General features: G+C 45.1%; 1 protein-coding gene across 2 annotated transcripts; it reads right to left on the reverse strand.

Annotated features, from left to right (window-relative positions):
- Positions 1-330: 330 nt before the first annotated feature.
- UPK1B (uroplakin 1B) lies at positions 331-13,580 on the reverse strand. Of its 2 annotated transcripts, none has more exons than XM_064520148.1 (8): positions 13,391-13,580; positions 7,301-7,388; positions 6,539-6,739; positions 4,632-4,706; positions 3,774-3,896; positions 3,289-3,468; positions 2,282-2,365; positions 331-1,665 (listed from the first exon to the last, which is right to left on the reverse strand). In XM_064520148.1, the coding sequence occupies exons 2-8, from the start codon at positions 7,367-7,369 to the stop codon at positions 1,615-1,617; spliced, it is 783 nt and encodes a 260-aa protein (XP_064376218.1). In that variant the 5' UTR covers positions 7,370-7,388; positions 13,391-13,580; the 3' UTR covers positions 331-1,614. The 2 variants fall into 2 exon arrangements, with proteins under 2 accessions (XP_064376218.1, XP_025949758.1); XM_026093973.2 differs by having other exon boundaries at positions 13,348-13,488.
- Positions 13,581-14,215: the final 635 nt, after the last annotated feature.

Genomic DNA, 14,215 nt, shown 5'->3' on the forward strand with positions numbered 1-14,215 from the left:
GCACAGGTTCTCCCCTTCTGGAGTGGCTGATCCAAGGGGACTTTCCTTTTTGAAGACACATGCACACAAAAACCCACCCCTCTGTGTTGCAGGGACCTGTTTCTCCTTTAAACTATTCACCCTCTTAGCTCTGCCTATTTCTCTCCTTAATTACACTATCAAGGGACTATTCAACTACAGGCTTTTTGTAGCACTGTATGTCAGGGTATGAGGCACTCAGATCTTCAGAATGGGGCATTTAAAGCCTGTATTTGCACTGCCCAGGATGTCCCAGATACAAGCATTTATCATTTCCCCTTCCTGAACACAGGATCCTTAACAAGAAGGAAATTTCATTTCCACTTCTTTTTAATTAGTATTTTGAAGAATATACAAAAATGAAGATTGAAGGCAGCTGGTAAGCTCTCACAACCTGGCCCAGTACACATTAAGAAGAGGTTTCACCTTAAAACATTATATACAGGAACATATTTCACACAACACATGTAACTGCTGAAGCATTCATTAGAAAAGACACCAGATCAGTCTGAGCCAAAGTAAACGGCCACTGCTGAACTGAGTGAGAATTGTTAACTCTTGCTGCAAGGACCAGATTTGGTTCACTCAGTTTCTTGCCTGCATTTTTCACAGGAGTTACTTATTGCTATTATTTGCAGTTTGTCTCACCTGATCTGGCGATGTGGAAGGGCGAGTATGCAGGGGACATGACTATACGCATGCAGTTAGCTGAAGCAGGAAGCATAGTAGTGTAAAGATGCGACAGCCAGTTTTGCAAAGTCAGTTATAGCACAGAACCCTTGTATTCTGCACACATTATAGCTGGTGGTGTGAAATTTTGTACAAAGTACATACAGCTTTTTGAAAAAGTCATTCTTAATAAGCAGAGCATTTCATGGACTGGCACTTCTGAAAGTAGGAGTGCATGCAGTAGTTTCACCAGTGACAAGAGGTAGGCTTAAATATAGGCAGCGTATGGCAGAGGAATGAGCTAGCCTTTTATTGGGCTTGACTAGCAACAGACTTTTTAACTGGGACATGTCTTCACTGCTGACACACTTAAACTCCCAGAAAATCTGCATTCTTCTAAGGAAAGGGGTGACAGAGACCAGGAACAGAAGTAGAAAGATAAAATGTATCAGAGAGTTCTGCAGTCTTCTCTCTTGCAGCCTCCATCTTTATTGGTCACAGGAGGTTACTGTTTTGCTCACATAGCCCATGCCAGAACCTTTAGTGTTATGTTTTACATTCAACTGAGTTTGAGAGAGATACTTTTCTGGAGCAAGTATACATGAACTGGACATTTTCCTTTCCAGTGTCATCACAGAACAAATCAGATCATCTCTTATCTTATGCTCCAAGGATTTCTTGCACGGCAAAAGGATTGTGTCTCAGCCATGAGGCATAAAGGCTGCAGAACAAGAGGTGAAGGAGGGACAGGTAGATGCTTTCCTGGAGACATCACCTCAGTGTGTCAAGTTTTTGGAGGGGCAAAAATGATACAGGAGAGGTAGTGGGAAAACTTCAAATCCTCAGTGGCACAAGGAGAATGGAGCAGGAGATGAATGAAGGTAGTTTCATTCAGTGCTTCAGGTCAACGTTGAGGACACCAGCCCTTCAGTATTCAATTCTGCTCCAGTAGAACATAGTACCGAGGAGAACCCAGAACTGAAAAGACAAGACTGTTAACTTTCTTTACTCCCCAGCCTCTCCTGCCAATCCCATTTAGTCCTATTGGTAGGAGAGAGCAACGGAAATCTTGCTAAGCGAAGTTTGTACAGGTACAACAAGCTTAAAGCACTTTATCTGCACAGCAGCTTCACAGTGAAGCAAGAAGATCTATACAGATGTAACTATTTGACTCGATCACTCAGCTTGCTGAGGATTATCTGTCATGAAGCTGCCGAACCCTGAGTACTTGAAACACTTATGCAGTCTTCGAACTAGATACTGAATTATCTGCCATCTCAAGTTTAGATGATCCAATACCCTTCACAAACAAGTATTTGCAAGCTGTGTTTGCTGTACTATATTGCTGAGACTACAGCAGGCCACAGCATGCTGAAAGACGATCTAGCTCTTCATGTGTGGAAGCCAGCATGGAGGGGAGCTTCTAAATGTAGCCCTATTACTGGAACAGGCTACAAGCAGATTGGTGACAAATGAATTACTATATTCTACAGATTTTTTTAAATGCATCAATCTTGACAGCCACCTCCACCCATCTGGGTGAGGGATAGCAGTGAAAGAGAAGAGCAAATAAAATCAAATATTAAGTACTTACAGTCCAGCAGAGGATGGCAAAACCAAACCAGGCAACACCCCAGGCTTGTCTGTTCATTGGCCCAGAAATAGCATCATAACAACCCTGTAAGACAACCATGAATGAGTCAACATCAGCTTTGAACTTGTATGACTAGGCTACAAACTCATCCATCTCTGAGACAGAGTGAGCTGACATGCTCCGCTACTATTGCGATTTGGGTAGCTCACAGGGTCTCAAGAAGCTGAGCCAGAGCTTCACTGCTTATTGACAGCTTGCAGACAGTCTACTTGTTTCTAGCTACAAATATGAAGGAGCCCAGCTCAGACACTTCAAAGACACTTTAGTGTCCCATCCTCTTGCCAGATTTGTGTATATAACCAGACACAGCCAACACAGGGTTAGTGTCCAGAAACAAGAAGCTGCATGCAAATTTAGAATCTTGAATGCCTTCTAGGGATGCTTGTTAGTGCAGACATTTACACTTATGACTCAGCAATCTGTCTGAACAGCAGAAGCTGGTCTACTGAAAAGCTCAGCTAGTGATGTGTTCAGTAACCTTATCCATCACAGGAAACCACTTTCACTTTTCAGAGCTGTCCCACTATTTGGTTGCTGGAGCGCAGCAGGACAGCCTCTTCTTCCTTCCCTGACATCAGCTCTTCATTAGCTGTGATAACCACCTTGTGGAGAAGAACTGCTGACTAGCTCACACATATTGTATGCAATTATCTTTGGGCTAAGTATCAGTTAGCTCATGTCCACTTACATGTCAGGGGTGCTACTTCTTATTGGTGGCACTGGAAGGGTTATCTTCCCTCATGCTCTCTCCATCAGCACAGCCTTTATCACAGTTTATCCTGGATTCAACAACATGGCCAGGACCCTACAGGCATTGCTTCGTCTCCAGAAAGCTTTGAATACAGGTAGCTTACAGTGGAGGAGGAAGGCTATTCCCTGTTTCCTCCCATTCCAGAAAGACACTATGGACCAACATGCATAGTTGGATGAAGTGGAGCAGTTCTTACGTTACTGTTATAGTAGCCAGGCACTCCAAGCTTGCAGCCATCCAAGTTGACAGGAGACCCTCGGGCATCCATGACGCAGCACTGGTGCGGCCAAGGGTAGTCAGCATCGTTGTACGAGCTCCGGAAGGCAGACGCATATTTCTGCCAGTCGGATGGGCCATGCACACCACAACAGTGATTCTGTTCCAAGGCGGGGAGAGAAGGGAATGGTCTTTAGGGACTAAGGTTATAGCACTGTACAAGACTGGATCCTGCACATGGCTAGTTAGGCATTAACCACAGATTTATGGGAGAGATTTTTGAAGTGCCTGCCTTTAACAGTCTGTCATCTGATAAATGAGCAAAATGGGGAGCCCAACAGGACTTTGTCTGAGGTTCAAGGCAGATGCCATCCTCTTTATTACTGAGCGGTCTCAAGGAGCACTTGAAATTCCAGAGCTGCAGAACATTCAGTAACTAGTTAGACTTTTCAGTATTATTGTTACCTGAAGCATGAGATTATTCCATGTTTTTGTGACCCCTTCACTCATCCATTTGTCATTGTTATTGTCTGTCTCCATCTTCTGATACCTCTCCAGCATTTGCTTCAGGAAGAGATTTGGAGTGAGCTACAGGATAAACAGAAAAGAATGCAGGAACTATATAAATAGGTTGCCAGGTAAAGCAAATATAGAGTTATTTGGGGTGGGGTGGTTTGGTTTGTTTGTTTCAGTGTCCTGGTAGAGAACAGGAATGCTGCTTTGGACCCCACCCCACCCCAGTTTTATAGTTTTATACATAGGAAGATAAAGAGGAGGATTTGAAGAGCAGGAGCAACAGAAAGACGTAGATCTTGAGCATGATTCTTAAGCAGGTCCTACCAGATGTCAGACCAGAGGAGACGTGCAGAAACTATGGCTTGCATTTGATATATTGCTTGGAACTAATGTACCACAAGTCATTTGCCCCCTGCCAATATTTGCAATAACTCATGTAATCTTTTCCTTACTAGTAACATTACCTGTAGCAATCCTGAAGATTTGCTTTCCACATCCATGATAGATTAATCACTCTGTAGCTGAAAGACTAAACACTATATTGGTGATTCAACTAACCCACACTTATTATTCCTTTAGTAGCAATGTTAGAAATATTTTTAAATGTTACAAATAACACAGTTATGTTAAAAATAACAGTTATTTCCTTGATCAGAATAATGAAGTTAGAGATTTTCCAGCAGTAGTCTTTTGAGTTTACACTGTACCACATATGCAATTTCTGCACTGAATGGGAATACTGAGTGCCAAAACACTGCAATATTTCTCAACTTAATTGCAAGAATACATGAGAAAAGCAATACTCACAAAGTCTTGGTGAGTTGCTGCTGTGATGCAAGAAGCCATTTCAAATGCATAAGTGATCAGCATCAGAATGATATACTGTAGGAGAAAGAGAACAGAGTTAGCTCTTGGAAAAAAGTTAAGCAGTTTCTTCTGGTCCTGTATTTTCCAAGGTCAAGTCCAATACCCTCCTCAAGCCAACTGAGGCTTATAAGCCTTTTGCTGAATTCACCTAGCTCTATTTTAAATGAATTTATCTTTTTGCTTTCATTACTCACTTCAGGGTGCTCCAAAGCCTCACAGAGTCATAAAAACAGCATAATTTAAGTTGGGACGGAACTCTGCAGGTCATCTCATCCAAATCCCCACTCAAAGGAAGGCCCAGTGGTTTAAAGCTTTATGGTTCTTTATAGTCTACATCTACTTCCTGAGAATAGTCAGACATCCATAATGTCTGTCTCATTTTTCCAGGCAAAGGAAGCCAGGCTGTTCTCGTCCCCTCATCCCTCTCCATTGCTTTGAATATTCCTGAAGCTTGGTTCAATTTGCGATCTTCTTTCTTGAAGGTGTATGTCTGGAATTGTTCTCCATCTCACAGACACAGTTTCATCAGAACCTCACTGCACAGCATTAATACCATTCCATCTCTAGGGGAAACATTTTGCTTGATATGTTTGAGGACAACGTTTGCTATTTTCATTGCTGCATCCTCCTGGCAACTTATATGGGCTACTCCACTCTTTCCACTTCCACCTGCCAGCAACACCTTTTCAGCAATGAGCTATTCAGTCCTAGTAAGAGAGCTTGTACTTTGAGGAAGTAGAAGAAAGGTATAATTCAGTATGTTTTTTAGATCCTCCTGACTTTGCATCATCAAATTTCCCCAGCACTCCTCCTTTGTGAGCAAAGATCCTTAATGAGAACTGATCCTCGACAGCTCCTCTCATCGTCTTTTTCACTGCTTCTCTACTCTTCTCAACACAACCCCTCTCAGCCTTTTCCATGTCCACTTCACTGTTCTCATGCCTCTATTTCTCCTCTCACATCTTGTAATGTTCTCAGATTTGAGACATCTGTTTTCCTCTTACCCAGCTTCTGCCCTTTGTACCACAGCTTTTCCCTTATACCACAGTCCTAGGTTTCAGCCAACACACCAGAATTCAGACTTAGGGGAATTCTCTTCCATCAGCGGTTAGCTGGTTAATTCCCTAGACAAGATTCCAGATATCTAGGTCTTTTCTGTTTAAATAGATACCCCACCATTCCACATTAATTCAAGAAAGCTGATACCAGAATTTTCAGCTCTACCCTTCCTTAAAGCGAGTGCCTATTAAGTTTCACCACTGTCAATGAACGTGAAGGACTAAGAAATTGTGCAGAGATCTGTTCATATCTTAACATTGTTCATGGCTTATCCAAAGCTCTCTGTCCCCACCCCTGCAATCTCTGCCTGCTTGCTAGTGTCTGATGCTCTGAATTGCATCCATATTTGGTATACTAACATGTACTAATGCCTTGTACAGAAGTCATTACTTACCAGCTCCTATACAGAATGGTATATAACAGCTGAAAGGCAGCAAGGGGTGGGGTGAAATGAGTATCATAAACCATATTTCAGCTACATCTGACTGCACAAGTGCTTCTGCATTGCTTCAGGGCAATGTTAGGGTCAAGCAAGTCAGTTTAAACCACTATTGAGGCTATCAACATTAATACCCTCATCCTGGTTCAGGAGCTTCCCACGCTATGTTCTTATGGGAGTCAGGTTGTGGGAGAACACAGTCATGGTCAGGAAGAAGGAATACCCTTTGGCCCCTCAACATTATTAAAGCCTGTCTTTGCTCAGTGGGTGATTACCAAGGTGAGCAGGGAAACTAAGGCAGCATCTTTCAGTTTGGTGGCAATGGGCGGACAGACTTTGCTACACTTACCACCAGCAGCAAGGTCTTGTTGGACTTAATGACTCCAGTGATGCCAAGGACAGACAGAGAAAAGAGTGCAAAGCCAACAAAGATGCCAATCCAGGCAGCAGCATAGATGTCATCATTTTCTGTGGCTTCCAGCAGAGGGTAGAGACCATGGGGATCGGACACAAAGAAGATGCACTCTGCTGTCAGGGCAATACCGCACATCTGAGAAGCCCAAGTCAGGGAAATGCATTAGAAAAAGTTTCCTCAAAGAAACAGCAAAGAAAAAGGAATGAAGAGATTCCATTCCTTCCATTTAGCCTCCTGCCGAGCGGGAGCTGCTCAGAACTACCCTGCCATTCCCCTTCCACTGCCCAACTCTACAGTCTGATTTTTTTTTATGCGTCAAAACAAGAATTGCAGGCAAAACTCAGCAAGCTTATACCTGAACAGTCAAGCCTGGAACTTGAAGATGTTTAAGAAAGAATTCACACAATCTTTTACATTACTCTCTTGGGGGCTTGGCTGAAAGCATATTGGTCAGCAGCAAGGGCTGCCCCTCAAGAGCTTGTGTTGGTCTTGTGGATCATCCCCTGCTGTCACTGCAGCACCCCATGCCCACCCAACTGATCAGCTAGCATAGATCTCCTTTCCTCCTCCTCCCACACTGTTCTATTTATATGTGGACTTCACATGTGAAGAGGGATTTCATGGCTGGGAACTGCTGTTTTGAGAAGTGCTATCCTGAAAGGAAGCCCCCACCCATCCTTGCCCTGCTCCACTTACCCCAATGACCACATTGCCCAGGATTAATAGCCCCTGAAAGATGTGTACGCTGTTATCGTCTTTTGACATCTTTAATTCTTCGTGCAGCCTATGAAAACAAAAGACAGTCTTCAAGGAGACCAGTACAACAGGCTTCATCCAGAAATGGAAGTTATCCCCTGAAGATAAGGATAGACAGAATCTACCAGCCTGCCTCCACACCTCCCACCCCCTGCTTCACAGTAGTTTAAGAGGAGAAAATACCCCAGGCTTGAACTTGGTACCTCGAGCTCTTCCTGCTACTTAAACTATGGAAGACTGGCACTACTCTGTCTGCAGCCAGTGGCTTCAGCTCCCTTTTGGGTAGGGTTTGCATGAACACAACAGTACCCACACAAACCCCCAGCATGAGCAGAACTCACGTTGTCACATTTCTATCTGGCTAGAAACACCACCTGCACCCAGAGGGACATGGAAGGAGTTCAGTGCACTCACCTCACTCCTCCTCTGAAGGACCCAGGCTTATCCCGGACTATACAATTTATCCCAATACCATATCCTCTCAGCCAGCACTACCAGGAGACCAAACTGGTAATTGCTCTGCTTTAGTCATGTCACACACACATACCTACAGCATATGGCTTGGCAGCATCTTGCTAAGAGTAATTCCCTTCCCCTTCCCATGCTGGGAAATGAAACCAGGGCACCAGCTCCAAATCAGGTCTGAGGGAAGGAGGTGGTCAGGCTGCAGCTGGCTCACAGGAGCCAGGCCAAGTAACATTCCCACTAAATTCCTGCAGTCTGGGCTCAGGCTCCCTGTATGGAATTCATCCCCCTCCAGAGAGAGCGGCATAAAGGCACTAGTCAGAGGTGTGAGACCTCTTGGAGAAATAAATTCAGATTCCAGCACCAGTGAGGCCCTTCTCTAAAAGGGACAGAGGGTGTGCGGGTGGGGGGGAGGAGGAGGGAAAAAAAAAGCCCAACCCCTAGACAGCTGCATTTGTCAGGGAGTGTAAGAAAACATAAGCTGTGAGTGGAAGGTCAAAATGAGTCCAACCTGAGCAGACAGAAAGAAAAGCAGCTTGAACTCTGCTCTTCTGCTATGGTATCTGCACTAGTGACTTCTCTTGCTGAGGTTACCAACTCCATGTTTCTCCAAAGAAGTTTTTCAAAAATAAGAGTAGACAAGATTATCAATAAACCACAGAAAGGTTCTTGAGGAACAGAGCATTGTAGGACCTCTCTAACAGTGTCATCTTCAGCCTCCTCAGCAGCTGCCTCTTCAAGGTGGGCAAGACTTCCAACACATGCAGAGACAGAACGAGAATTTCCTACCATTGGCTCTGCAGTGGTTTGAGTATACTATCGTGGAGAGATCTCCAGTGCTTCCACCATTGTTCCAGCAGCAGAGCATGTCAGCATTTTCCCATGAAGACATGGGCAAGGTTGGCCACTATTTCCAAGCCAACCTTGGCCTGGAAGGCCAAGAAACCATTTTTTTTCCCAGCCAGGTGGTTGGAGGCTAGTCCAATACACCTGAAGCTGTATGGCACTGTATCTGGAAATGGAAATGGTAGGCTCAGAAGGTCAATCTGAAGCTCTGAACTTGCCAAGCTTCTCGACCAGCTGGCATATCCAGGGGCCACATAAAACTACTTTGCAGATCAGATCAGGATGTAGGCAACCTTTGGCCACGTGTGGTTTGGAACAAAACATTGCAGAGCCTGCCAAACATGAGATGCAAGCAGATCCTCTGATCATCTAAAAGCCGGAGAGCCCACTGCCTGATTCATTGCTTTTTATGTTGCAAACTCCAGAGTTTTTAGAAAAGCCTTTAGTTATTGCCAGCTAAGAGATAAATCACAAATCAGGGGACAGTCCGAAGAGGAAATCTTCCCCTGCTAGAATTCAGGCACATGAACTCTGACTATTATGTGAAAAAGCAGGCCTGTTCCAGCTGCCACGCAGATAGCAGAGCTGAGTGTGCGTCATGTGGCTAGCATGACACAGCACATCAAGCGTCATTAAGAAAGTCATAACCCTTTCCTAAACATCATAGTAACTGCTTTATCCTCGCCTTTTCTCCTGTAAACTCCTCTGCAGAGTAACAACAGCCCTCAGATCAAAGGAAGCTAGACCTGGCTTGGTCACTGCTGCCCAAGGTAGTTCATTTTTGCTGACTAGTCACCTGTTTGAAGACTCTTGCACATGGACTCTCTACTCAGCCCACACCCTTGCCTCCCCACAATCTGGATTTCTTTTCCTCCCTGGTAAGCAGGACCTGGCTTGCTCTTGCCTGTCCTTGAGCAGGTATTGCTGCAGGCACACCAGCCTGAGAAAGCAGGACTCTCTTCCTAGGGCAAGTCCATCTCCTAGGATACTGTAGCTGGGAGAAAAGCTGGACACAGTCACCACCACACAGATAGCAATTGGAGAGTGGCAAATTTCCAGGCAACCTAAGGCTCTCAAGTACCTTAAGAATGATGGGATTGCAGAAAAGGTGAAAGCAGAGAGACTGAGAAGTGTAAAAGGAAGAGCCTTTACTGGAAGACCTAAAGATGAACAGTGTCACCATATTGACATATTACTATGAATTCTGCCTCTCTTTCCAGGCAATTAGCATGAAGGGAGTCCATTTCTCAGTATCTACCTTGCTCCCCTGTGTTACATGCGGGAACCACTTTTCTGATGCCTTCTCCTTTGGAGAGGGTCTAGTATTAGCATCACAGATGAGAGACCAGGGAGGAACTCCAAGGCTGTGACAACAGCTGGATCTGACAGGCAGCTGGAGAGCCATCCCCTCCCATACACTCTAAGAAGAGCCACAGGAGCCCTCCTACACAGGGCTTCCCACCCTGCTGTCCTCACCCAGGACACCCTGTTCCTTTCACCTCAGAGATAAGTGTTAAGTAAGAGCAGCTTGTATAGCGCTTGGGGCAGGAGCATGACTACAGCAGCACGAGGCATGCACGAGTGCTTGCCTGAGGCAGGTTGCACACAGGCATGAGTCACAACCACCTGGAAAGGCATTGGAAGTCAGTCTTCCTCCCAGCCCCCACAGAGACAGGAGCCAGCAGCTCATGCCTGTGGACACAGATCATTTTGGAGGGAGAGAAGCCTTCTGCACAGGCTGGTTGAGATTAATTTTACAACCCAAATACAATTTCCTGGGGCTTCAGGGAAACCCCTGAAGAAACAAGAGCTTCAGCTACAACTGTTATTCAAAACCTTTACTTGTTACAGAAGAAGGTGGTCAGGTCCTGGGCTTCAGCCTTGAGCTTACACGGAACTGGTGTTCTTCAGCTCATCTCAGAACCTTGCGGTTTAGCCATGGCCTTCTAGATAGCAGGTATTCAGCTATTGCTGCTGCAGAATTAGCTCCATGCTTGAAGTGGCTCTGCAAGGGTTTCTGTTGCTCCCATCATGCCACAAAAACCTCCCTCCCTCCTGAAGCATCTTCTTCTTCCCTTTCTGACACCTGGCCACAACCTGGGCTGCAGCTTTTCTCCTCTCCTCACCTCACACCCTGAAAACAACTCTCCCACCCACATGGGCCCAGTTCAGTCTCTCATAGCCCAGGAGCAGTGGTATCCCTGCTCTGCCTGTTCATCCACAAGTCAGAGGCAGATCAGTTATTTCTGTTCCCTTAGAGCTCTCTTGAGCTCTCCCCCCTTCCTCTACTCACAGTGGCTTGTAAGAGACCTGCAACACACTTGAGGGAGGAAGAAAGTAAGCTCTTTTCTGCAAAGAAAGGCCTCTGCTCTTGTGTTTTAGGTGACCAACATCACACAGGCTTTCAAAGGATTTCCTGCTGGCAGCAGTGCCTTGGGACTTTATCACACTAGGCAGGAAAGGGCCTCCTTAGGCTGGATTCATTGTTTCTGGTGCATCTGTCTCACATATTAATCTGAAGCCTCCACACCCTCATTTTTTAGATTGAGCCAGGATTTCAATATCTTTAAAGATGAATGTCACCTCCCTTAATCTTGTCCTACTCCATCTGCAGCCAAAAAAACCCCCCTCATTCATAAGAGTTAGTTTGGCATTTCCCCATGCAGAAGTGGGTCCCATTTTGATTGCCTTGTGTTTTGTGCCAGTTGTCACAGTGGAGTCAGAGTCATGGCCGAGGGATGTCCAGAAGCACTCTTTGACCATCATTCGTTTCTACAGAAAGCCAGTGCTCGTCCCATCACTTGCACAGGACTAAGCGTTACCCTCCCTGTGACAGTAAGAGCTTTACTGCATACCCTTTTCCCTAAAGAGAGCAAGCCCAGTCCCTTGGCATGCAGGTCACCAGTGGGTCACCATTCTGTCCCCTGCTCTTGGAGGGAGGCCAGAGAGAGGACAGCTTGCACACAGCACCTGTGCGCCAGCCCCTTACTCCATGGGCAGCAGCGGAGGTGCTCAGAGGCCCCATGAGTCACTGGCCATTGCACACCAGTGAGGGCATGAGGCCCCACTCCCCTCCCTATCCTGAGAGTAAGGGTTTAGATGAAACGGCACTTCTGGAGGAAGAGAAGGCGGAGGGGGAGGGGGGGAGGGGAGGGGGCAGAGGGATGGTCTCTCAGCATGATGGCTAGGCTTGCAGAGGCTTTTTATCTCATTCCCTGCTACCTCTCCTCATTTTTAGTGCTTCTGAACATGCATGACATTCTTATCGAATTGTGTAAGGAGACAGAGACAAGGGACCTATTTGTTTTATTTCTTACTGACTTTGCAGCCTCCAGATGCCTCAGCTGTCGGGCTTTGAACCACTTGAGCGCAACTAAACAAACCCAGCCTTTCAATGGCAGAAAAGCTGGGCTTGACAGTGGGGCTCTGTCCTGCTCTTGACCCCATCCATGCACTGCACCTTCCCTCTCCTGCACTTGCCCAGTCCCAAAGAAGGAGCACATCTCCACAGGCATGAGCTGAATGCTTGGGCTCAGGCTGGGATGTGGAGGGACAGGAACCAGTCGCGTGGAGCCTAGCCTGGAGGAGTGGTGCTGGATGATGAGCCTGCAGGCAGGCCTAGTGCCTTGGGAAGCCCTCAGCATGGCACAGACCTGTGTGTGCCCAGAGCCACTACTGGCTCTTAATCATCAAGACTTGCAGGAGCCAGGCAACAGTAAACCTGCATAATTTTTTTTATTATTATTAGGCAAGAGTTGGCTCTAGCAGAAAATCTAGTCCCCAGAGGACTTAAAAAGAAGGTAGTTTCCAAGTGCTTAGGAAATCTTCAGAGTTACATAGTTTTAAGGGGATGCAATTAAATATGTTATTGATGAATAGCTTGGGCCTTGCTGTAAAAGCTAAGTGCTTTGCAAGTGTCAGTTCATCATTCATTCATTTACTTTAAAGCAAATGCCTCCAACACACACATGCGCATCCTGCCCCACTGAACTTTTCCCATGGCTTCACTTGCCACTGAGATGTAGCCACTTCTGACACAGAACAGCTTGTTCACCAGGACTCAACCACTCTGAGAAAAGGAAGAGCCAGCCCAGTTATTTTATGCTACCAGGGGAGAAAAATAAAGCAAAAACAAAGCTCAACATCAAGCAGGGGTCAGAGACTAATTAAGTTTCCTTTTGAGAGAGATTGCTATGAAGTGAAGCCTGTGTGAACACTAGAGTGGCTGGTAAATCATCATCAGGCATAATTACCTAGGAAATAGAGCTGGGAGGTAGTTTTTTCATCTCTCCCTCATTAGTTCAGCAGAGCCAAAACAAGAGCTATTTTTTTGCCTTTCCTATTTTTACAAGTGAGGGGGAATTACAGGATTCATCTTTCTCTGTGACAATTTTTTTTTCAACCACTCAGATATGCTGGCAACAGATTTTATTTTCCCATTCTCTCCTCCCCAGTCTTTAGGAGAAAAAATATGAAACAAATTAAAACAGCCATATAGAAGACACAGCCTGAGGTAGAAGAAAAAAGAAATACTTAATAATCTCCTGCAGTTAACTTTATCCAGGTACCAGACTCCCACATACTAAACAGAACCCAGGGACTAAAATAAAAACCATTAAGCGTAACAGCCTCTTTTTCTCATAACAGACACTTATAGCTCAAATGCTACTACTTACCCCTCCCTCCTCTTGATGCTTCCCAGCAGAAATCCAGACCCACCTGTAAAGCCAAAGAGCCTCTTTCTCCCGCCTCAGCCCGTCTTTAAAGGGCCCAGGTTGCTCGAGAAAAGTGTTGTGTGATTGGTATGATGCTCATCACATGAGGAAAACTTTTTTCTAGCCAAACCTGTTCCTCAGTGTGAATGGGACCAGAGGGTGTCTCTGTGAGTCTTAGATCGTATCGGAATGTCGTTGTACTGAAAACACGAAGGTTAAAGCATTGCTATTATTATATTCTCAAAAGGGTGGACAAATGACTCATTCACATGAGATCTTTGAAATTTAAAGAGGAGGGGCAAATTGGTAGGACTGTTATTTGAACATGGGTATAGCAAGAATGTACTGACTAGAAAAGAGAGTAAATGAATTTCAATGTTTTCATTTAATTATGTTGCATGGGAAAAATTTGAAAGACACAGTGGTTTGGGTTGGAGCAGTTTCAATTTTTTTTTAACTTGGGACTTTTTTAGAAATGGAAGTGTAGGTGTTGCCTACAGTGTAAGACACTGTGGATAGCGAGAAAAGCAGGGAGACTATTGCATTGCCTTGGGTTCTATGGATTTTTCACACATTCAGTCTTATTTAGAGGGAATAAGGTCAAGTATATACATATATACTTACTGGCCCATGATCAGCTAACAGGGCTGAGGATGAGAAACACAGCAGAGAAGGAATGTCTCTCACCTTCCTCTCCCTCACCCTTTCCAGTAAAAGTCTGAAAAAAATTATCATTCTCATTCCTAGGAAATCTCTGGAAAAAGCACAGCTGCTTATGCTTGGCATTCTTCATCAGCTAATGCAAAAACTAAACAAATGAATAAAAAGC

The sequence above is a fragment of the Dromaius novaehollandiae genome, chromosome 1 (genome assembly GCF_036370855.1).
Source record: "Dromaius novaehollandiae isolate bDroNov1 chromosome 1, bDroNov1.hap1, whole genome shotgun sequence".
Taxonomy (NCBI): domain Eukaryota; kingdom Metazoa; phylum Chordata; class Aves; order Casuariiformes; family Dromaiidae; genus Dromaius; species Dromaius novaehollandiae.

Coding starts and splice junctions, on each gene's coding strand:
- UPK1B (XM_064520148.1), bottom strand. CDS start 7,369: ATGTCAAAAGACGATAACAGCGTACACATCTTTCAGGGGCTATTAATC. Junction 2,366..3,288: donor CTGGCTACTATAACAGTAAC/GTAAGAACTGCT, acceptor GTTGTCTTACAG/GGTTGTTATGATGCTATTTC. Junction 1,666..2,281: donor TTGCCATCCTCTGCTGGACT/GTAAGTACTTAA, acceptor TTGTCTTTTCAG/TTCTGGGTTCTCCTCGGTAC.